This window comes from Gopherus flavomarginatus, chromosome 4 (assembly GCF_025201925.1).
Source record: "Gopherus flavomarginatus isolate rGopFla2 chromosome 4, rGopFla2.mat.asm, whole genome shotgun sequence".
Lineage (NCBI taxonomy): Eukaryota > Metazoa > Chordata > Testudines > Testudinidae > Gopherus > Gopherus flavomarginatus.
The window spans coordinates 212,742,796-212,766,966 of record NC_066620.1 but is presented as its reverse complement, the minus strand read 5'-3'; the positions used below and the strand labels follow the sequence as shown (position 1 = coordinate 212,766,966).

The following is a 24,171-nucleotide window of genomic DNA, read 5'->3' as shown; positions in this document are numbered from 1 at the left end:
TGTGTTCTCATGGGGAACAGAGATGCCCGTCCTGCTCTGGCTCCTGATAACACATTTTCTGCAACAGAATTGCACCAGACATGGCGCTGCTGATAGAAATGAGCGATGGATGATATTGACCAGCATGCGAGTGGTGCAGGCAGGCACAGCCAACACAGGTCTGTGTCAAGGCATCACCCATTGTCCATGGCCTGTCACACCCCTGCTAGTCCAGTCCAGACAATGCACCTGGATGGTGATGGGCTTGGACACACAACTGTCAGTCCTGACGAGCAACTGCCCTCTGCTCTGCCCCTCTCCGCTTAGCTCTGCTCCTGCATCCTGCTCTGCTCTGCAGCACCCTTGCTACTCTAGACCTGCGCAGGGGACGATCACCTTGCCAAACTGCCTGGTATTTGTTATGATGAGAACTAACCTCAGGACTGTTGCCCTCAAACCCAAGTCACACATACACCTGATCAGGCTATAATCAATCCAGTCTCAGGTCCACCCACGTCATTCACTTTTCTCCCTTGAGTGGAAGAATTTCTTCCTGTAATTGAAGATTTGTGGTCCATGGATTAACTATGGAGTTAAATTCACTGCAGATAATTTAAATCACCCACTTACATTGTCTGGTCCTCTGAATATCCAAACAGAAATCGGGAGCAGATAGGAATGGCTTTTGCTACATTTCATCCCAGGGTTTATCAATTTGATTGTTTTTAGACTGTTTGGCATTTTCCTGCCATTAATGAAGTCCCTCTTGATCCCACTGCTCTGCAGATCCATTCACAATGATCCGTGGATGGATACACAGGCATCACACTCGTTAGCCAACCACTTACCTCTGGCAATCGGAAATGGGACCCATGACCCCGAGCTCCAGAAATGCAGCCCTTGAGGAGGGAAAGAAGCAGCTCTTCCGCTGTTCAGAGGGAACAAGATACTTAATCTGGTCTGATGCGCTCTGTGCAGTACACACACAGTCCCCTGGAGATGTAGGGCTGGGGATCATTGTTCAAATGGCTGACTATAATGGATTGCAGTTAGGACGGGGTAGATTGGGTCTAGGAGAAGGACATGCCTGTGGTTAGTGCACTAGGTAGGGACTCAGGAGATCTAGGTCAGCTCCTAGATGCTCCAAACCATCTGCGTGACCTTGAACAGCTCACATGGTCTTTCTGTGCTTTCATTCCCCAGCTGTAAAATGGGGATAATGATCCTTCCTTTACATTCTATTTGGATTGTAAACTCTTCAGACCTGGGATTATCTCTCGCTCTGTATTTGTACAGCTCCTTGCATGGTGGGGCCCAATCTCTGTCATGGCCTCTAGGTGCTACTGTAATATTAATAATAGGCAGCCACCCCAAACTTTACCTAGAACTGTAAGAAAACCAGCAGCATCTGACTCTGGAATGCTTAACTGCGTGATCAGAATGGTTCCTTCATGTGGTTTTCAGTGGAATTTCTGAGGTTTATTTAAAATAAATGCCAGGATTTGGAGCTATTTAGCTGGGCCATGTGGGAATAGGTGCTAGCTCTGCAAGGCCAGGGCAGTTTGGGAGCTCCGGCCTCATTTAGTCAGCACTGGCTTGGCCTGGTAAAAACTTTACATGCTGTCTATCCTTGCTCGTTTCAGTGCTGGACTTGGTCAAAAAGGATCACAAACTTTCCTGTCCAGCTTTGTGAACTGGGAAGAGGAATGGCTCACAGACACAGAGACTGAGAGTGAACCCGGCAGGCCTTAGCTAAGCAAATGACCCAGGGCCAGAGTTTCAAAGGCAGTCGGCATGTTGGGTGCTGAGCACCTTTGAATATCTGTCCCTGATGGTGGAGGCTGAGCCCTTTAAAATCTGCACCGCGTCTCTCTGCGTTGGCGGGACAATGAAGGAACCCAAGGGGTTCTAAATACATGTGGCCCCTCCCTCTTGGGAGGAGCTCCTCATAAATGCCTGCAAAACGAACTCATTATCCACCCTCAGAACTCTCCTGTGCCGTGATACCTGCGGAAAACAAGTGAGAACAGTCAGGCTGCTGGTGCACTGACACCACAGCCTGCCAGGCCTACCAGTATTGTCTCATCATTTCCCTGTACTCCCCAGCTGCCCGTCTCCATCTGTCTGTGGTCTCTTGCCTTATCCTGAGATTATGAACACTGTGGGGAATAACCGTCTTTTTGTCCTGTGTTAGTACAGCACCTAGCGCAATAGGCAGGCTCCTAGTGCTACAGGATTGCAAATAATAATAATGATTTAGGATGGAGAGTGGAGGGTAGAACTAGGAGGGCTGGGGTGAAATTCAGAAAAGGACAATTTACCCTGAGCAGTAGGAAAAACGCCTGGGGAGATGTGGTAGGGGCTGTAGGATAATGTAGAAGGTTCATTGTTTCAGACTTTTAAAACTAGCCTGGACAAAATAGGCTTTTCCATTGTATATGGGTCAGATTCCCTGGAGGCCTCATTCCCCTGAGGGCAGCAAGGGAATTAAACCAGCTGAGAATCTGACACCGCTGTTGGGTGTATGACGGACTGAGTGAGACGTGGCTGATTTTTCATCCTCTGTCTCTTTGTTTATTTAATGGACATTGGAGTCTCCTAGGGTGACTAGATGTCCTGATTTTATAGGGACAGTCCCGATTTTTGGGTCTTTTTCTTATATAGGCTCCTATTGCCCTCCACCCCCGTCCCGATTTTTCACTTGCTGTCTGGTCATCCTAGTGTCTTCCTGTAGGTGCGAGTTCATTACGTGGCACAGTGCGGGCAGGATCCTGGCTGGTGCATTTGGGCATCCCTGTAATGTCCATTAATAGGGTTCTCCAAAGCTCCCTGGATCCCTGCAGCCAGCTTTGCTCTCCCCCAGCTGAAAATAGCTTCTTTGTGTGACATCATCCTCTGGGTACCTGGCCTGCAAGGATTTACTCAGGCAATCCCTGCTTCCCTGACAAGAGGCGGCCCAATCAGCAGCGGCCCTGGGCTCGGCCAATCGGCTGGCTGGGAGGTGATGTCATGGTGAGAGCCTGGCAAGCAGGGCTGATGTTGGCAGGAGCCCTTAGCAGCACTAAGTGAATGAGCAGCACCAGGAGCGAGCGACAGCCAGAGCAGGTGCTGGGGGTAAGTGGCAAAGGAAGGGGAAGCAGCGAGGAGCTCAGGGAGGGAGGCCAGCCTGGGGGTCTGTTGCTTTGGGGGGGTTGAACCCTGGGATCCCAGCTGGGTTGTGCCTGGCATTGGGTTAGCAGGACAATCCCATGGGGAGGAAGTGGAGCGAGGGGGTTTTACAAAACCCATTGGCACCGTTTGCCGTCTTTCAGTCCGTGTCTCCGAAAAGCCCGGGCTGGGTCTGAAAGCGCCGCGATCCCCCCATGCAGAGTGGCTTCCCATCACTGGGTGCGTCCAGCTGGCTGGACCAGCTGCAGGCTCCCTCTTTGTCTGTCTGTCTCCCACTTGCTGGCTCGCCCCTTGAGAGGGCCCACTTTGCTTTGCTTCTTGGGGAGGCGCAGGCTCCGGTGCCTGTAGCAGCATGCAGGTGAGGTAGCCACATCCAGGAGCGGTAGCCACTGGACCACTCCAAGAGAGAGACACCCAGCTCCAGCTCAACAGCTGGGCGCCAGCTCCTTCCTCCACCTCATCATCATCCCAGAGCTCATCTGTGCTTAGAGCAGAGCTGCCTTTGCTCAGCTGGGGTTGCAGGGAAGAAAGTGCAGTGAGTCCAAATCTAAATGCATTGGTTGGTTCTCCTGTCACAAGTGTATGCCAGTCTTTACTCTGGGGCAGGATCCTCTGTGTTTGACGTTTTCTTTCATACTAATCTGGCTAGCCATAACCTGGATTGCATGGGGTTTTATCTCTCTCTGTCTTTCTTTCCTTCTCAACCCCACAATAGATGCATTGGGCCTGATTCTGATCTCCAGCTGGTGTAAATAAAGAGTAGCCCCACTGAAGTGAGTTCACATGGGGTAGTCAGTGTACGTGGGATCGGGATCAGGCCCGTTGAGTTCAAGGCTCGCCGGCTGTACCCAGAGCACAGCTGGGTCTGTCTGATCCCACTTCCCATCTGGCAGAGAGGAGGGCTGCTAATCCCTGCCTCTCTATCCACGCATCCCATCCAACCTTTGGGCGGAAAACTCCATTAGCCCCGAGTGGGGTCAGTTAAGGTCACTCCCTGTTCCGGAACATGCCCCGAGGATGTCGCCTTTGGGGGCAGCCTCACCTGAAAGCCAGCTGAGGTGGGGCAGGATTGTAGGGGTCTGGCCCGGGAGTTCCCAGGTGGGACGTCCCGGAGACAAAACATTCCAAAGAGGCATCTCCTGCCTTGCTAGATGGGAACAGCAGGCACAAAAGCAGCGAGACGTGAGGAAGTCGCCAGGGGTTGGGGGTGAGTGCTATCAGTGCTGGAAAGCGGGGTGGGGGGAGTCTGCTTTATTGATGGAGGCAGGAAACGTTCTTTCCTTGTGATGTCTTTAAATATTTATTTCAGATGGGGGAGGGGCAGGTGAGCGAGAGAAGAACTGGGCAGCAGCTGGAGGGCCCAGAAATGCATCGAGCTTTTAAAAGCTGAACCAGCCCTGGGAGGGTGGAGGTTTCCCCGCCTGGGGAGGGCTGTGCAGGCAAATCGCACCTGCCCTGCCAGACGCACGGGCGCCTCATTGTTCAGCCCAGATGAGCTCATCTGGCATTATGCAGGGCAGCTGCTGCCTCTGTCTAGCAAACAGCAGCACTCACAGCAGAACTAAATGGAAGTCGTCAGTGGGCTTGTTTTAACCTCTAGCTCCTGCTTCCACAGTCCCGATGGGCTCCCTGCCCCGCAGCCTGCCTGGCCCTCGGGCTGTTTCCAGCCAGGATGCTGGTGCCCCTCACTCCTGACCTGCAGTTCCCCGGCTATCCCAGCCCTGGGCTCCCCACACAGCCCTGTCCATGCCCCTCACTCCTGACCTGCAGCCCCCCGGCTATCCCAGCCCTGGGCTCCCCACACAGCCCTGTCCATGCCCCTCACTCCTGACCTGCAGCCCCCCCCGGCTATCCCAGTTCTTAGCCTCTCTTGAGTGAAGAGGTACAATGTGGCGCTTTGTGTGGCAATGCTGAGAGATGGACAAACATCGACTGGGGCCTGGGAGGAATTGCTTCAAGCATTCACTTCAGTCAGGCCTGCAGAAGGGCTAGCCTGCGGCCCCTGTAGCACACTTCTTCATTAGCAGCTGAGGAACGTGCGTTTCAATCGGAGCAGAGGGGTTGCAATCCAGGTGGCCGGGCCATGCATGCTTGGCCAGGCTGTCCCCACGCTGCATGGCATGTCAGAGCCCCTCCCGCGTCTTGTAACTATGTTGGCCTCTAGTGGCAACAGCCACCCGTGGGATCAGGCTGCACACTGCTGCAGCAGGGGAAATTCCCCCTTAGCTGAAAAGGCAGCAGGCTGCGTTGCGGGGCAGTAGGTCTGGTAACTACGATGGGTTAATGACTTCTGTCCTATTTCGCTAGTCTAGGTTTGTCCAGAGTACCTGTCGCAATAGCAGCAGGATTCAATCCAGCAGTGACACACGTTTGCTGTTCAGACACCAGCACAAACCGCTTCCCGCCATTAACCCCCTTCCCATGTGGCCCAGCCTATCCCGGTGAGTGTGACATCCCCGGATAGGAGCGCTCTTTGCTAAGCCCTGGCTGGGTGGCTGTCCAGCAAATAACAGAGTTTTAAAGAGGGGTTACCATGGAGAGAGGCCAGGTGCTTCCAAAAGAGAGAGCCCTTCCCCCCAAAGAATCTTGGATGAGTCAGGTGTGGGCCCCACTGCCTCACCTGCCATTGTAAGCTAGGACAACTCACTGGTTTTTAATGCACTTGTGGTTTCTGATGGGAGAGCGAAAGGGCCAGATGTGGTGACGGTGGCCCCAGGGCCCTCTGTGATCTCCAGTCCCAGAGGATCAAAGAACAGTTTAGCAAACTCTCCTCCTGCTGGGATGTGAATAGCTCTCTATTGCTCTGGGCCATTGGGCTTCCCCTGAGACAAGGCGATGGGGATCTGAGCGATATGGAGGGTCGATAGTGCTTATCTGTGGCTCAGGATCCAGACTCCTCAGCAGGGATGAGGGGACTGGGATAGCAAGGGGCACTACAGCCTAGGACTGAGAAGCTTCAGGTGGGGGATCTCAGGACAGGGATAGCGGGGGTGTGGAGGGGTTGCAGGTCAGGATTGAGATGCCTCAGCGGAGCTGTGTGGAGAGCCCAGGACTGGGATAGCCAAAGGGCTGCAGGTCAGGAGTGAGGGGCATGGTCAGGGCTGTGTGAGGAATGGGATATCCCAGGACTGGGATAGCGGGGGGCGGGGCAGCTGCAGGCCTGCTCTGAGATGCACAGAGATGACCTCATTTATCCTCTATCTCTGGGCATTAATGGGCCCTGGCTAGAAGCCAGCCCGGCGTGGCCAGCAGGGTTACTGTCATTTCCTATTCCTATCGCTCTGACAATGTGCAGGGCCCTTAGTGACCGGGACTTACCACCCACAAGGCTGAGGAAGATAGGAGCCCTGGCAACAGGGAGGAAACCGCTTCCTCTGAGACCTCCCTCCTCCCCACACCACCACAGCCTCTCACCCCAACCCAGGCTCCATAGCAAGGAGGCTGGGTGACTCCTGGAGATTTGCTGAGGCAGATCCGCTTGGGTTCTGCTGCTTCCCCAGGTAACAGCTGGCATCTGGCAGGCAGGTTCTTAGCCCCCTGCCTGCTGTGTTCTCTCCTCATCCCAACAGGCCACTGCTCAAAGCCTCTCCCTCTGGGCCTGTCACCTCCTGGCCGTACCTCGCTATTCAAGAGGAAAGTTGTCCCCATCTGGGCCCTGCTTCTGGACCTGCCTGGTAGGTGCTGCCCCAGACCCAGGCGAGGGGCGGGATCAGATGGGGCTTGGTTAGCTGCCCAGTGATTCTGCCACAGCTCCAAACCCAGCCATTCCTCAGCTAGAGGAAACAATCCATCCATTGTCAGCACGCCAGGTCGCGGCCGGTTCCCTGGGCCTGGCACGAGGCAGTGCCCATTGTTTGGGTTCCTCTTTCGCTCCACTGCGGGGCTTGTTTATGTGGCACAGTGTTGACCCAGGACCTGCTGGTTCTTAGAGCCGGTTCTGGATGCCAGGAGGTACCCGGGGGCCCACAGCTGGCTCCACTGGGGGCCCTGGGCCAGTCCCAACCCTGTGCCAATCCCAGCCCAGTGACCTTAGCTACTGCACGTTGCATGCCAAGAGGACACCGAGGACGCTGCTTTAACCGCTAACATCCTGGAGCAATGCCCACACGTATCTGCAGCCCCTCATCTCTCCTGCAAGCTCCCCGCCCAGCGACTGACACCCCGTCCTCCATCAACAGACCCATCCCCTCTCAGGCACCTCACCTGACCCCCTATCTGACCCACTGCAATGGATTTCTCCTCTGCAGCCCACTCCTGCCCCCACAAACACACACACACAAGGGTTGTCAAATACAGCACACCCCTGCCTGCTGTTGGGCCAGGCTCCAGGCCATTTGGCACCAGCCCCCTCCATGCTCCCATGCGCTGCAGGAGGCTCAGCACTTCTCTGCCGCTCCCCGGTACCCTGCTCGCACACATTGGAACAGGTCAGTTCAATAGGGCACAGCAGACCTGGCTGGGCATTGCATTGCCTGCCCATCCCTGGCTTGACAGCTCTTGGAAAGCAGGTTAGAGTCATAGAATCATAGAATCTCAGGGTTGGAAGGGACCTCGGAAGGTATCTAGTCCAACCCCCTGCTCAAAGCAGGACCAATCCCACTAAATCATCCCAGTCAGGGCTTGGTCAAGGGCTTCACTCCGTCCGCAGAATTTCAGTAGCCAGCCACTAAGCCAGCCTTGCTGGGAACTCAGGCAGAGCTTGTAGACCTTGCTGGACCTTTCACCGAGCCTGGGCCAAGCCCTGGCTTTGATTGTCCCTTAGGGGTTGAGTTAGTCCTTATTATGAAAGTCTTGTCCGGCCCTGGCCCTGGCAAGGTGAAGGGTGGGGCTCCTGGCCCTGCCTCTGCCATGGCCTTTCTGTGTAAGCTGGCACCAGAGTCTTAACAGCTCCCTGCCTTAGTTTCCCCATTTGTAACAACGATGGTGGGGAGCTTTACCCTGCTTTGCAAAGCACCTTGGGAACTTTGCACAAAAGACGCTAGCTGACAATACACAGTCATTAGCCTGCCTGGGTAGTGCCTAGAGAGCTCAGCAAGCCTTGGCCCTCAGTATGTGGGATGCTTTACAAGCATATGGTCTAGCCCTGCCCCAAGGAGCTGGAGATCTATAAGATTCAATCTATTATTAGCCTCCCTTCTGGGTAAGTAACGATCATTATGTCCTTTTCAGAGCTGGGTAAACTGAGGCACGCAGCCTGCCCAATGCGGCAGAGCAGAGTCAGTGGCAGAGGTAGGGATGGAACCCCGAGCCTAGAATCCACAGCCGGAAGGGACCATTTACACTCATCTTATCCAGCCTGTTCTCCCCCTCCCCCAGAGATTCCTGCGTCAAACCCAACACCACGGAAGGGCTCGCTTAGCTAGGCAGAGAAATGCATGTTGACACCTAGGGATGGGCTAGAATGGGGGAAGCGGCTGTGGATCTGCAGCACTGCCCTTAGCAATCGCCTAGCACGAGGGGGAGACAGCAGGTGCCCAGCCACCGGGGCTTTAGCTCAGGGGTCGGTGGTCCCATGGTCTGGCTGCCCTTTGGCATTCGGCTGCTCTGGATCACGGCAGCGCTTCAATCCCTTAGTCGGGTCCTCCCAGGTGGAGCCCTTAACAGCCCTCGTGTGCCTGAACTCAATGACACTGCGACCGAAGGAAGGCAGCTGGCGTTTGCCAGGCGTGGGGTGCGCCAGGCCGGCTGCTGGGATCTCAGCTGGCTAAACGGAGCAGCACTCGGGTGCCCGCCACGTGCCCTGAACGGATTCTGGTGAGACGCTCCAGCAGGGGGCAGCATCCTGACCCCGAAAGGCTCTTCCCTGGCCATGTGTCCAAGCGAGCCACCCTTTCTCCACCCTGCACTTGGCAGCTGCACCAGCCCCGAGTGTGGGAGGCCTGTACTGGGGGGCGCTGGTGCTGTCCCGGCCCAAACAGCCTGGGCGTCCCCTGGGAGAGAGAGAGACACGGGAACGGGCTGGAATGATTCTGATGGGGATTCTGTATGGAGGCTGCTGGACACGGACAGACCATGTGGTTTTTTCTGCCTTCCAGCTGATTCACAGCCTGTGCTGCCTAGCGCCTCCCTCCCACCTGGTCTCACCTGGTCAGTCATGGAAGGGACCGCTGGCTGCACTGCCCTGTCTTGGGTGGAACGGCGTGTGCTAGGCTGCTGAGCGGGGGCTTTTCATGAACAGCCATGGGGCACCCTCCTCTGGAATTCAAGTCCTGGCCCCACTCCTTAGCCATGGTGGGGGCTTTCCAGCGACGCTCAGCCTTGGCCGAGCGCCGCTCCCATAGAAGTCAATGGGCGTTTTATCATTGCAGCCAGTGGGATGCTTACGACTGACCTCAATGGGAATGGCGTTGGGTTAACATTGAAAATCCACCCGTCACTGCTCTGTGCCTCAGTTTCCCTTATGTGTACAATGTTTGCTGAAACGCTTTCCCCACCTCCCTGGGCTGATTCTATCCAAGGGGCTTTGAGCTCCTCTAAAGGATCTGCAGCAGGGCTACGTGCTAGTCCAACACCCCCCAGTTTGGAGTCAGAGACCAGCCGGAGCTGGGGAGAGCAGGGCAGCGGGATAAGTAGCTGAATAAAGGCCTGTGCACTGGGGAATGAACCAGGGCCACTGGGAAGAATTTTAATTGTGGCACCTTTTCCAGCTCTGTTCCATTTAAAGAGAGGCCAGTGCCTGATTTTATCCACTGTGCCTGGGCAGGGATAGTACAGGACACATCCCATTCTGCCAGCCCGGCCTCCCATCGGGGGGGTGGGCGGGTCACAGCTCAGAGCCGGCCAGGCTAAGAAGCAGCTGTTGTGGAGATCTGCTCAGTGTGAGAACTCGGATTAAAGGCCAGCCAGGACTTGTCTGCCCTGCTGGAGACCCCAGGCCACAGACAGAACTGCCCCCGGAGATCAGACTCCACCTTGGGCTGAGCTGGGTAAGCGGCTGATCTTGAGTGTAATGGCTCCAGGCAGAAAAAGGAGGAGGTATTTTTCATAGCTGAAAACCCTCTTTCTGTTGCCAATCAACACCAAAACCTATTTCCCTTGGGGAAAGCTAGTCCCTCCTGCTGTGCTTTTGCACCCTGCTTTGTTGTTGTAGGGTTGCTTGCGAATGTTGGACTCCACACACTGGTTTGCTATTGGGTTGCTCACGCTGATTTATTGTGGTATGGCTGCTCATGAGTGGTGAGCTGCACCTGCTGGGTTACTATTGTAGGGTCATCTACTGAGTGGCCCTCACTGATTTATTTGTCAGAGGGTTGTTCGTGAGGGCTGAGCTTTCCATGCTGGTTTGTCAGTGTAGGGTTGCTTGTGTGATGCTGCAGCCACTGAGTGTTTCGATGTGCAGGGTGGAGAAAGGTATGAAAGTGTTTGCTTTGAAAATGAAAAGAGTTGATCTAAAGAGCTCTGGGGTGAGGCTCTTGGTGGGAAATCATACCACTTCTTTCCAACCTTTGCCATGCCCGCTTAAGCAACCCCTGTGCAGAGACAACCTGCAGGATCCAATCCACAGTCACAGACTAGGGGTTGGGGAAAGCACCGGTGCTGGGGAAGAGGGGCAGAATCCTAGACTGGAGTCATCAGATGGGCTTGAACTTCAGGACAGGCCTCTACCAACCAAGCTAAGGGAGTAACTCCAATAGCAGGTAGAGGTAGTAGGCTGCTATCTTTTATCAGACCGGGACATGATGCCCAGTTTGTCAGTGCAGCATGTTACATAAGCGGGGAGAGGGACCAAGTATTGTTAGTTTGTGCTGTGAGGCACCTCAGAGCTTGTCAGAAATCAGACGTCCTTTCTGTGAATACTGAAAAACACTGCAATACTGAAAAAACAAACACTTCAGCCTGAATCAGGATAAAAGATCGAAAATGTTCACACAACAAAATTCTGAAGTTTTGTTTAAACTCTAGTCAATCAAAACATCTCGTCTCCGGCACATTTCAAACATTTTGTTTCAGTTTTGACCCTTTTTAATTTATTCTTTTTCAAAATATAAATTAAAGCAAATTTCGAGACACAAAGCCATTTCCAAACGAAAAAGCAAAACTTTCCATTCTGAAAAGGTCAGAATGGGCTTCAGTGACATTTCCAAAACAGGACAGGTCGTGTTTTTAAAACGAAAGGCTGTCAAAATCGATACGATTTCACAAACAATTTCAGGTGAATCAAAATGGCATTTTCTGACAGAAAACTGTTTTGAGGAAAAATGTGCAACCAGTGATAAAGCAGCCTGTAGGAAAGGTGGGGATAGGACACAGGGGACCTCAGCTTAACTCCTAGCTCTACACCTGACTGTGTGGGACCTTTGGCACATCAGGTCAGTGCCCGGTGCCTCAGTTTCCCCATCTGTAATGTGGCGATACTACTACTACTTACCCACCTTTGCAAAGAGCTGGAAAGGGACGTGTACTGGGTTATTTAGTAGAGTCATGACCCCATACAACACAGTGTCACAACTGCAAGGTGCAGAGGGTTGGACCGTTACTGCACAATGCCTGTGGTAGCTGGGCTCTGTCTGTGCATCAGTTTCTACCTCGGGCTATCGATGGAGGCTCGTTTACATCCCTTTTCACCACAGAACCTGGGCAGATGGGTTCAGGCAGCGTCCTCAGCATGTGCCATTATCAATCCCCTTTTCCTTTCAGGGCCTGAGCCAATTCACCTCCAGGGGGGGTCTCTTGGCCTTGGGAACTAATTGGGCCACTTCCTGGTGTATCACAAGGAAAAGAAATTGGGCTCTGAAAGGGTGCTAATTCCAAACACAAGAGGCACCAGCTGTGTAACGTGGCAGGGATTCGTGGGCCACGCACACAGGGCTGAAAGGCCAGGAGACTCCTTCTGTGCCTCTAGGACCTGTAGGAGAAATGACTTCACTGGTACATGACTTCAGAGGCATATGCCCCAGTAGTCGAGTGAGTCTTTCCAGGCCAGGCTCCCAGCTCCCGGGCACAGGTCTGAGGGATCCTTTGTGTGATGGCTAAATCTCACCAAGGATCATTAGTAGGACATGAGTATTAGACTCTCCGGCCCATTGTCACCCATGGTGCTGTGATCCTGCAGGGATGGGCGCCGGGTAGGACAATGGACAAGGGGCCTGGCTTTGCACCCCCTACCTGGAAGAACTGGTATCAAGCAGGGGGGCAGTGAAGCTGGAATGTGTGACCCCCAAACCCGTATAGGCCCTGCTGTGCTGAACGCGTGTGGTCGCCGCGGGGCGCTGGGCATTCTGTAATGCTCTGGCTATGGGACCTGCGCCCTGTTTCAGCGGCTCCTTCGCTGCAGGGAGGGAAGAAAAGCGGCTTTGTCTGCTCCAGTGGCCATTTTTTTCTTTCCTTTGTTTTGTTTGGTTTCCGAAAGAACCGTTTGCATTGTCCTGATTGCCCCCCTCCCCAGCTCTGCTGATGCTCCTCAAGCCTGGCCTATAGTGGCCCCTGTTATGCCAGGGCTGGGCTTCCCACACACAGCTCGGCCAGTGTGATGGGGTCAGGGCACGTGTCAGGTGCATCAGCGAAAGGAGAGGCGGTGGGGACTGGCATAGCCTGACAAGCTGCACATCAGGACTGAGGGGCACTGGCACAGCAGGATGTGGGGCGCCAGGACTGGAATAGCAGGGGCTGCAAGTCAGGGCTGAGGGGTTTGTGTGTGCTTGTGTGTCAGTGTCTATTTTGGCCAGATGGGTGTGACCGCGTGTGATTGTGTGTCCATGGATCATGTGCGGGTATTATGTACCTATGAGTGGCAATGCACGGGACCTGTGTTCATAAGGGTGCTTATGTCCTGGCTTGCGTGGCTGTGTGTGTGTGTTTGTGTGTGCGTGCGCACCCTGCTTGCCTGGAGCGCCTCCCCCAAAGGGCTAACAGGAGCCCTGCTGAGTGCTAACCATCTTGTCTCTTTGCTCCTCCAGGCCCCGAGAAAGCTTCTGGCCACACTTGATTCCCAGCCTGCAGAAGGAACCCAAGCACCATGACTCTGGCCGGTACGGACGCTCTGTGAGATACCCCCAGCCCGTGGCACCTCGCTCCACCTGCTAGCAGCTGACGTCTAGCCCTGACCCCTTTCCTGTGGGACAGGCAGTGGGCTTCGTCTCCATCAGCCATGTGCAGGGCAGGGTAGGGGGATGAGGCATCCCTAGCCCCGGCAGGTGCCCAGAATTGCTCCTGCCCCTGTTCCTTTGAGTTCCCTGGGAGAGTCACCTGGTTAAATTGGCCCCTGCAGCTCAGAAGATGCAGGAGGTGACCCAGATAGAGATGGGCCTAACCTCCTGTCCAGAGCATACCCACCTGGATGGGCGCCCCCATGGGCAATGCCCACGCCTCCCAGCGTGCTCCTAGGGGGCTGCAGCGGGGAGGGCTGGGTGTTGCAACGCAGTCGAACATGCCAGGCATGCCGCTTTGCTCTCCCACCTCCTCCTTTCCCCACCACTGCCACCACTCTGGGATCAGGTCACAGCTTCCCCTGATTCTGGGGTGCACCCCAGCAGAGCTCAGCAGACCCAGCCCTGCTGCTACAACTCCAACAGGATGCAGGGCAGCCTAGTGAGTAGGGTGCTGGCTTCCTGGGGCTCTGTTCCTGGTCCATGCTGTGCCTCAGTTTCTCCTGGGAGAGCAACACTTGCCTGCCTGTAGATCCAGTGGCTAACAGGTGTGATCGCCGTGGCAAGTGGTGTGAAAAGTGGGGAGCGGTTGGTATAAAAGAAGTTTACCAAACTCAGCAGCACATGACCTGTCTCAGCCACCATCCCCCCGATTTTACTGCTGGAGGGGAGGGCTTGGAGGGGTGGTTTTGGAATCCCTGCCCTCAGATGGACTTGTTCATCCCCTTGAGACAGACAAGGAGCGTTTGGCTCTGGGGGCCTTCCCGGCAAACTTCCTCACTGCCCCGCAGAGCTGCTACGCATCAGCGAGCCGCAGCTGCTCCATCCCAGAGGTGGCTGCCTTTCGGTGTGGGGCGACTCAGAGCAGGTAGAAGTCTTTGGCCATCAGCCAGAGCTGTGGAGACTGACTCTCCCAATGGTGTTTTCACAGCGTACAAAGAGAAGATGAAGGAGCTCCCCCTCGTGTCCTTGTTCTGCTCCTGCTTTCTGGCTGACCCCTTGAACAAACCAGCGTATAAATACGAAGGTAGGTCACTCACCCACAACGCTTGCTACTGTTAGGAGACAGGGAGGTGCTGGGGGATCAGTGCACATTAATTCCTTCCGGTATTACCAAGGGTCTGCTGTGGGGGAAACAGCTGGGCCCCCCCCGTCCTGGAACCCTGCATGGCTGGATCCCACACAGCAAACATCAGTCTGGGTCAGGAAGGGCCCCGAGGGCGAGGTTCACACCTGCTGACCCAGAAGGATCCACACCTGGTTGGGGCCGTGCAGCTGGTGAGAGCCACCTGCTGGCAGCAGGGAGGATTACACCACAACATTGAGCACTGGAGGAATTCACTAGACTCTCATGGGAACAGCTGGGAAATCCCTTAATAACGAGAGCAGAGGCAGGAGATCAACTAGACTGAGCTCATCTGGAAAGCAAACTGGCTCATCACAACCCACACCCCGGATCAGGACAGTAATTGAATCCCACACCTTCTGCTCCAAAAGCCGCTTCAGCTAAGGGAGAGACTCCATGAGCTGGTAGCAGTAGGAGGCTGTTATCCTCTAGGCAGGCCAGCGCCTGGAATGGGACATCAGCCCTTTAGCCAGTGTATTACTAACATCAGTGGTATTAGTCGGATCTGCTGTTATTTCCTCAGACGCCTTTCTTTCTTGGTATATAATTAGCCTGCAGAGCCCACTCTCGCTAATTGCTATTAGCTTAGCACAGTTTTAAAAAAATCCACTGGGCATTTACATGATGAAGAACAGCCTCTGGCTAGGATAACAATGATCAGGGCCATCCACCCTCATGCTTCCTGGTACAGACGGATCACCACATGGGATCAGGAAGAAATTCACCTTCCCTTCCCTCATGTACAAAGGAATTTCACTGCGTCAAAAGCATGAAGCATTGGCCATTGTCAAAGACAAATTACCGGAACAGGTAGCCCATTGGTCTCTTCCTGTCTGACAGCAGCTAACTTCCTCGAGTCTCCCTTCATCTTATTTGTATTGTTAGGATCTAGAGGCAGGGCATATGATTTCCTAGCTACTTTCTATAGCACTGTGCTCCCTGCAGGCGCTCTGCTGATACTAGAGGATAATAATGTTGGCTCCAGCTCCCACCGGCAGGGGAGTCAGAAATGCAAGGCGCAGATAGTGGGCATTTCCACAGACTGATTTCAGGGAAGCCACAACTAGATGGGTCATTCCAGGTGACTTGCGTCAGCAGACCCAGTCATGCTCGACAGCAAGGATCTGCAGGAATTGGGCATCACCGCCCTCGGAGTGGCCGGCTCCCCCTCCAGTAGCCACGCCCCCTACACCTCCTGTCCTTGTGTTGGCACGCAGTGTTAGGTCACTCTGGAAGGCGCTGGTCTCAAGCGGCAGAGAGCCTGGCTCTCCGGATTGCCACGAGGATTGGCTCATACTGAAAACTGGGTTCTTGGCTGCATCGTAGCCTGCATGGTTTCATCTTCTATTTCCAAAGCACAGAGTCATAGAACCACAGGGCTATAAGGGACTGCTAGGGTCATCGAATGTAATCCTCTGCCAAGATGCAGGATTTGTTGTGTCTAAACCATCCCAGGCAGATGCTATCCCAGCCTCCTTCTGAAAATCTCCAGCGAAGGAGCTTCCACAACCTCCCCAGGTGTGTGCTCCATTGTCCTGCTGTTCTGAGAGTGAGGACGTTTTTCCTGAGATTTAATCTAAATCTGCTATGCTGGCGTTTGACCCCATTGCCTCTTGCCCTGCCCTCTGTGGCAAGAGAGAACAGCTTTTCTCCAGCTTTTCTACGGCAGCCTTTCTAGTATTTGAAGACAGCTATCATGGCCCCCCCGCAATCTCCTCTTTTCCAAACTAAACATACCCAGTTCCTTCAGCCTTTGCTCACATGCCTTGCCTTCTGTCCCTTTGATCATCTTCGTCGCTAGCCTCTGGATCCTTTCCAGTGTCTCTCCACCCTTTCTATACATTTGTGACCAAAAGTGGACCCAGTTCTCCAGCTGAGGCCTGACCAGCGCTGAGTAGAGCAGTACTATCACCGCCCCTGATTTGCATGTTATGCCTCTGTTAATACAACTTAAAATTGCATTTGCTTTTTTGGCAACAGCATCGCGCTGCTGACACATGTTGAGGTTGTGATTCACCACAACTTCCAGAGCTGGGCGCATTTTTTGTGTGTGTGGCAAATAGCAGTAGTAGGCTGTTATTCTCCAGAGGGATCAGTCCCTGGAATGGGACATCACTCCCTTAGCCACTGTGAGATTCACAGCAAATTCACCAAAAATACATTTTTTAGGTCAACAAAACTGCTAGTGAATTTGGGTTGGATTCAGCAAATAGTTTCTGCCAGAAAAAAAGTGGGGGTAAAAAGCTTTTCTGAAAGGTTGGAATGGTTTGTTATTTAGCTAATGAGAGAGAGAGAGAGAGAGAGAGAGATGAAAAACACCTCCCCCAAAAAACACCTGAAACAAAACAAAACTCATTTCATTTTGGGTCAAACTTAACACTTTGTGTGACTCAATTATTTTTTTCCTGTTCTTCATTTCAGCAAGAAAAACCAAAATAATTCAGCTTCAGTTGGAACCAAACCAAGTTTTTTCCCTCGATTTTTCCGTTCAGCCTCCAGACGCACCCCTCCCCCCCAAATAATCCACGATTCACTTCTATCTGCTCTAAGCTGAACCTGGCCCATGAAGGACCATGTCTCAGCAGGGGCATTGCCTGTATCCTGGCAGGCTAAGCACTCTCCTGGTACTCCCAGCCAGGCCCGCTCTGAGTTCACACTGCCCATTGTAAGCCAGTCCAGCTGCAGCTTCCTTGCCACGGACAAGCCGTAAAACCTGCTGTGTTTTGTGCTTTGAACAATGGACTGGCACGGGGCGGGGGGGTCAGCTCAGAGTGGGTGATGGAGCCTGAGACGAGCGGGCGTGTGAGCAAGAATGAGAAGATAAGGGGTGAGGAAATGGATGAGTGACCGTTGGTGCGAGGGGGCATGTGTGTGAATGCTGGGGGAAGCGTAGGAGAATGCCTGAGAAAAAGAGTGGTGAATGGGGAGTGAGTAAACCAGGAGGAGTGTGAACCTGGGCGAGTGAATGCAGGGTACGTGAGCATGTATGTGAGCATGTGTGTGTGTTAATACAGGGGAATTGAAGGCGTGAATGGCTGCTGGGGGACTGAGTATGTGTGTGTTGGTGTGAGCGGATGGCGGAGGGTTAAGCATGAGCGGATGTGAGTGTGAGCGGCTGGTGGGGAACTGAGTGTGAGTGAGTGGCTAAGGGTGGCAGACTGTGAATGTGCAAGTGGGTGTGAGTATGCAAGAAGGTGTGCGTGGCTGTGGGGGGATGTGTGTGTGTAGCTGCAGAGGGGTTGAGTGGGAGTGTGCAAGTGGGTGTGAGTGTGTGAGCCAGTGCGACTGCATGGCGGTGGGGGCAGAGTGTGAGTAACTGGGGTGAGTGTGCAAGTGGATGTGCATGTGAGTGGGTGAGTGTAAGCAGGTGTGACTAAGTGGCTGCAGGGGGGCTGTGAGTGGGTGTGAGTGGCTGCAGGGGGCAGTGTGAGTGTGAGTGGGTGAGAGTAGCTGCAGGGGTGTGAGTGGGCAAGTATGTGTGTGAGTGGGTGTGAGTAGCTGAGGAGGGTGAGTGTGTGAGCAGGTGTGAGTGGCTGCAGGGGGCAGTGTGAATATACAAGCAGGTGTGGGGAGTCGAGTGTGTGAGCAGGTGTGAGTGGCTGCAGGAGGCAGTGTGTGTGTGTGAGTAGCTGTGGAGGGTGTGTGTGTGAGCAGGTGTGAGTGGCTGCAGGGGGCAGTATGAGTGTGCAAGCGGATGTGAGTAGTTGTGGAGGGTGAGTATGTGAGTGGCTGCAGGGGGCCGTGTGAATATGTGAGCAGGTGTGAGTAGCAGTGGAGGATGAGTGTGTGAGCAGATGTGAGTGGCTGCAGGGGGCAGTGTGAGTGTGTGAGCAGGTATGAGTGGCTGCAGGGGGCAGTCTGAGTGTGCAAGTGGGTGTGAGTAGCTGTGGAGAGTGAAAGCAGCAAAGAATCCTGTGGCACCTTATAGACAGACGTTTTGGAGCATGAGCTTTCGTGGGTGAATACCCACTTCGTCAGATGCATCTGATGAAGTGGGTATTCACCCACGAAAGCTCATGCTCTAAAACGTCTGTTAGTTTATAAGGTGCCACAGGATTCTTTGCTGCTTTTACAGAACCAGACTAACATGGCTACCCCTCTGATACTGTGGAGAATGAGTGTGTGAGTGGCTGCAGGGGGCCGTGTGAGTGTGTGAGCGGGTGTGAGTGGCTGCAGGGGGCAGTGTGAGTATACAAGTGTATGAGCGGGTGTGCTTGGCTGCATGGGGCAGAGTGAGTGTGTGAGCGGGTGTGAGTAGCTGTGGAGGGTGAGTGTGTGAGCAGGTGGCAGTGTGCGTGTGCGAGCAGGTGTGAGTGGCTGCAGGGGGCTGTGTGAGTATACAAGCAGGTGGGGGGATCGAGTGTGTGATCGGGTGTGCTTGGCTGCATGGGGCAGTATGAGTGTGCGAGCGGTAACTCCTCCTTTGCTCGCTCGCTCTCCCAGCAGACACCGTAGATCTCACCTGGTGCGTAATTTCGGACATGGAAGTCATCGAGCTGAACAAGCGCACCTCAGGCCAGTCCTTCGAGGTGATTCTAAAGCCGCCGTCCTTCGACGGGATCCCTGAGTTCAACGCCTCCCTGCCCCGGCGACGCGACCCCTCCCTGGAGGAGATCCAGAAGAAGCTGGAGGCGGCTGAGGAGCGGCGGAAGGTAGGCAGATGGGCCCCAAGGGCTCACGCTGCGTGTGGCTGGAGACACCCACGGGGAAACGTAGCACATTGGGGCGCTGGTGCGTCATGGCGTGGGAACAGGTGCAGAGGATTCTGGGAAGTATCTGAGAGGTCTACGGAGAAGCAGTTGAATGCAGTGAGCTCACAGGGTGAAGACTCAAGACGCCCGGCCCTAAATCCTCCTCCGGACAGCCCAGCCGATAGGATGGAAAGGGCAGGCTCCGCGCAAAGCCATGGCCAAGCACCTTCCACCATCTCCAGGGCAGCTCTGCTGAGGGCACTCCTCCAGCCTGGGCAGGCATCCCTGAGTGGGCGTTTGCCACCTGGCTACCTCGTGTGGTTTGCCGGCATGTGAATTATTGATCAGACTTCAGCATCCCCCAGCATTACGGTGGCCATGTGCCCAGTTTTCGATTGGAGTCTGGTCGAAAAGAGGACCTGACAGTGTCCAGTCAGCTCTATTGACCGGACACTCAAAGTCCAGTTACTGCAGGCGGGGGAGGCGGGGAGTTGCCAAGTCATCACCTGCGCCAGCCCCTACTCAGCTGGGGCCACCTTCTACTTGCATTGGGCGGCTGCAGCTCCCAGCCCTGGCTCTGCAGAAGAATCCCTGCGGGAGGGAAAAAGCAGCAAGCAACAGGGAGAGGAGGAAGAGGAGTGGATGGGGGTGGGGCCCCGGGAGAAGAGGCGGGGCAGTAGCAGGGCTTTCGGGGGGGGAATAGGTAGGGCAGGGGTGGGGCCTCAGGGGGAAGTGGTGGGGCAGGGGTGGTTCCGGCAGGAGTATCCGGTTTTTAAATATTACCAAGTTGGCAATCCTACCCACCGCTGACCCAGCCCCCAGGAGCTCTGCTGGGCAGCGGATTGAATCTCCCTTTGCAGGCTTAACTCCATGCCAAGCTCTGCCCTCAGCACCCCTCGGCGACTCCACTGAGTCCAGCGGGGCCCCATGGGTGTACCAGGATTGGGAGCAGTGGCAGGGGGAAGAATTTTCACTGATTCTTTCTAGCCAAAACTGCAAGCTCCCCCCATCGCTTGGAATGGGCCAACCTGAGAACTGGGCTGTAGTGAAAAGCTGAAGGCAGGAAAACACATTAGCATGTAGCATGGGCTTGTGGAATCACTGGCTCCTTGGCCATCACTAGGCTTTGAACCATCAGAGCTAAGAGCCTGACTCTCCATAGCTTGAGCTAAAGAACTAGGCCAAGATCCTCGAAGGTACTTATAATAATAATATAATAATAATAATTAGCAATATACCAATCTCCTAGAACTGGAAGGGACCTTGAAAGGTCATCGAGTCCAGCCTCCTGCCTTCACTAGCAGGACCAATTTTTGCCTCAGATCCTTAAGTGGCCCCCTCAAGGATTGAACTCACAACCCTGGGTTTAGCAGGCCAATGCTCAAACCACTAGGGAGTTAGGTGCCTAAATACCTTTGACATTGTGGGCCTCAATCTCCTAGGCAGCAGCTGTGGCTGGGGTGGAGCAGGGGTTATGTATCGCAAGCTGAACAGCTGGTTCCACTCGTGACTCAGGCACCTCGCTGCCCCCAGCGGGCCCGGGACTCTGCGTGGCTCTCGCCCGGCGCTCAGCCGGCTTGTCCTGTTTGCTTTGTGGATGCAGTACCAGGAAGCGGAGCTCCTGAAGCACCTGGCAGAGAAGCGGGAGCACGGGCGGGAGGTCATCCAGAAAGCCATCGAGGAGAACAACAACTTCATCAAGGCGGCCAAGGAGAAGCTGACGCAGAGGATGGAGTCCAACAAGGAGAACCGGGAGGCCCACTTAGCCGCCATGCTGGAACGCCTGCAGGAGAAGGTGAGTGCGGGCCGCCGGATCCAGGGCTGTGAGGAAAAGGCAGGGCAAGAGGCCATCGATGCACCCAGGGGTGTCCCGTATTGTTGTTATATCTCAGCAGCACCCAGAGGAGCCAAGCTCAAGGCCCCATTTGTGCGGCACAAACACTTAATACGAGGCAGGCCCTGTCTATTCAGACTGTAAAGACAGAGGCAGGGTTATTGGACAGAAGGGGACACTGAGGCCCAAAGCGATGACAGGCCAGATTTTTAAAGGGATGTAGGTACCGAAACAGGCAGATGGGCGCTCGAGTCCATCAAACCAGTGCCACTGACGTTAGAGCTACAGCTCAGGTCCAGCCTAACCCCCCCTTCCCCCCCCCCGGGTGCCGAAGTTTCAAAGCGCTACCCTGCAGCTAACGAGCTGCTCAGAGACCTAGCTCGGGGTGCAGCCCTGGAGAAGGATTCCCGGAGGAGACAGGGGCCTACTGCAGCCCCAGAGGGGGATTCCCGGAGGAGGCAGGGGCTCGCCTGGCTCGCCAGCAGCACCTGGTCCACCAGGCCTGAGACAGGGTACCCGTCAGACCCTGCAGTAGGAGGGCCATAGCCAGGCCGCCCAGAGATAAGGTGGGAATGACCCGCATGAAGGACAGCCACTCAGGGAAATGCAGGCTGAGCGTGTGATCGGGAGACAGGCAGAGGAGGGGCGGATTTTCGGCTGCTAGGGCCCCTGTCTATGCTGTCAACCTGGCTCAGGCACCTGACTCCGGGAGAGAGTTCACAGACGAGGATCCCACCCGGAGGTGGCTACCTTTGGCCCATCTGCCAGGCACAGCAGCTCAGCCCCTACCCCTTCCCGCCCGCTCCTCTGCATTTCACTCCTGGCTGGCCTGCTTCAGAAAATCCCCTTTTTAGGGGCATAACGATCCCCCGGGGCCCTGAGATCAGGGCTGAAAGTTCTGCTAGACAACAGGTCACCCAGGGGCTGGGCCTTGTTCTGCTCTGCCGGGCAATACCTAACCCCCTTTCCAAAGCTGGCCTGGGGTGATTTGCTTGAGGCCAAGTCTGTGGCAGAACTGGGAAGTAAATCCTGCTCTCCTGAGACCCAACCCAGTGCATTGCCCCCCTCCCTCTCCAAGCCGTCCCCTGCTCCCCAAGCTCTCTTTAATCTCGGCAGCTTTATTCTTAATTGCAAGAGAGCCAGCTCCAGCTGCTGGTTATGGGGTGTGTTTTTTGTGGGGGGCTGCATCACGTGACTCATTGGGCCCAATCAGTACCTCCAGCTGCTGGGTAGCAGCAAGATAATCACGGACTGGGGCAGGAATTGGGGTGTTGGGGAGGAGATGGGGGAGCTGCCTGGGATGCTGACTCCTGTCACTAGGGTAGCACAGATTTCGGGGTCTGCGCTGCAGAGGGCCGGCGAAGGCAGCTGCCTGTGTTCAGTGATGATCATTTCCCTCCACCGCCTGCCTGGCTGTTAATCTGACTTGGGCTGGTGTTAAGTAATTGCCCTTGTCCCCGTGGAAAGGGAGGGGTCCTTGGTAACCCCACCATCACTCTCCTTTCCTTCCCAGGAGGGAGACTCCAGGCCCAGAAACCCATCACTGGGATGGGGCTGTCCAAATGGCGGTTCCCATCCCTCTCTCCAGCGCCTCTCTGAAAGGCTTTGGGCTCAGAACGGGCTGGCAGAGCAGAGTGACCCTTGGGGACAGCCAGGCGTTTCCGGACATGAGTCAGACCAGGCCAGGCGGACGGACAAACAGCTGGGCTTGTCGGTTAGCTCACAAGGGCAGCTGTTGACCCCCGTTTCCGTCTCGCACCGAGGCACGCCCACTGAATCTCCCTCTTGGCCGTCCCCCAGCCGCCAATCCAGTCTGGTCTATGTCTCGGTTTAAGGTACTTTGATGGCTCCATATCTGAGCACATCACAGTCTTTGCTGCCTTTCCCTGTGGGCAGCAGGGCAGTGCAATGAGCCCCATTGTCCAGATGGGGGAACTGAGGCACAGAGCAGCTGGAGCAGAGCAGGGATTTGAACCCAGGTCTCCCAAGGCTCAGACGAGCACCCTCACCACAGGTCCCTCCTTAGAATCTTGCCCACTGCTTTGTCCAGGCCAGTTTGTAAGGACCCGAGCAAAGCGGTGCCCAGCCCTTTCCTAGGGAGATTCCATGGCCTGGGAACTGGCTCATTCTAAAGTTCATTTCCTCAGTTTCATCTCTTGTCTCCTAAACCCAGTGCCTTGGGCTCCCCTATATGCAGTTCCCCTGCCTCCTGGGTTACAGCGCCCCCTCCGGGCGCCATCCACAGAGGACAGCACTTTGGTGCAACCTAGCGAGCAGGCCTTGGCATACACACTCCTCCGTGGGCCAAACCTGTTGACATTAGTAGGCCTCTTATGTCTCCTGGAAGGTATATAAATAAATCCATTCCAACACTGGTGAAACAGGTCCTACTCCTCCACCAACTCCCCTCCTCACTAGCCTCCTCCAAACACCTTCTGCAACCTTCACCTTCTATCAGAGACCAAGAGAGTGAGACAGAGAAGACCAATCTAAGAGCATGCCTACAATGCAATGAGAAACCCATGGCTGGCCCATGCCAGCTGACGCAGGCTCGCAGGGCTGTTTAATTGCTGTGTAGATGTTTTGTCTCAGGCTGCAGCCTGAACTCTGGGACCCTCCCACCTTGCAGGCTCCTAGAGCCCGGCCTTCAGTACAAGCCTGGATGGCTACACTGCAATTAAACAGTCTTGGAACCTGATCTCTGCGCACCTGAATCAGCTGGCACGGGCTGATTTAAATGCAGTGCGGACATGCCCTACGTTCACAGCAGTCTCTGGGACACTCAGTGTGGTCTTGTCAGATCGGCTCTGCCTTTCTAGAGCGGGGCCAAGGACTATCTGTGTCTGGGCATCATTGCAGACCTTAATAATCACAGCCCCGGTACGACACTGGTGGCTTTGGTGTTGTTACGCCAGGGAGGAACCTGGGCCACCACACTCTTTCTGCCCTTGCCTCTCAGTCAAACCCCTCCGTAGTCCCCTCGTCGCTGCCCATCCTTGAGCCCTGAAGCCCAGCACACTAACAGGGCCCTCTTCCACCTCTCCCCAGGACAAACATGCGGAAGAGGTGCGGAAAAACAAGGAGCTCAAGGAAGAATCCTCCAGGTAGAGAGGCCAGGACGGTGGCGGTTTGGACTGACAGCGCCAGGGAAGCTTTGCGACCGATGATGGGGAGTTCCTCTGCTTGCTTTGTTTGTGAATGTAAAGAATTGACCAGTGAAGCCATCCTATCTGTTTTAGGGGAGGGAGGGGAGATGGGGAGGAGAGAGATGGGGCAGGGAGGTGTTTG

General features: G+C 54.8%; 1 protein-coding gene across 3 annotated transcripts; it reads left to right on the top strand.

Moving 5' to 3' along the window:
- Positions 1-3,051: 3,051 nt before the first annotated feature.
- Positions 3,052-24,142, top strand: STMN4 (stathmin 4). 3 transcript variants are annotated; one of them, XM_050948963.1, is made up of 6 exons: positions 3,052-3,093; positions 13,044-13,115; positions 14,164-14,259; positions 18,805-19,010; positions 20,653-20,844; positions 23,932-24,142. In XM_050948963.1, exons 2-6 carry the CDS (start codon positions 13,103-13,105, stop codon positions 23,989-23,991), a joined length of 567 nt encoding a protein of 188 aa, XP_050804920.1. In that variant the 5' UTR covers positions 3,052-3,093; positions 13,044-13,102; the 3' UTR covers positions 23,992-24,142. The 3 variants fall into 3 exon arrangements, with proteins under 3 accessions (XP_050804920.1, XP_050804918.1, XP_050804919.1); XM_050948961.1 differs by having other exon boundaries at positions 18,802-19,010; XM_050948962.1 differs by lacking the exon at positions 3,052-3,093 and adding an exon at positions 12,753-12,773 and having other exon boundaries at positions 18,802-19,010.
- The last annotated feature ends 29 nt before the right edge of the window (positions 24,143-24,171 follow it).

Excerpts from the sequence above, each read along its gene's own strand:
- STMN4 (XM_050948961.1), top strand. Across the intron at positions 19,011-20,652 it reads CGGCTGAGGAGCGGCGGAAG|TACCAGGAAGCGGAGCTCCT; the intron begins GTAGGCAGATGG and ends TTGTGGATGCAG. Across the intron at positions 20,845-23,931 it reads TGGAACGCCTGCAGGAGAAG|GACAAACATGCGGAAGAGGT; the intron begins GTGAGTGCGGGC and ends ACCTCTCCCCAG.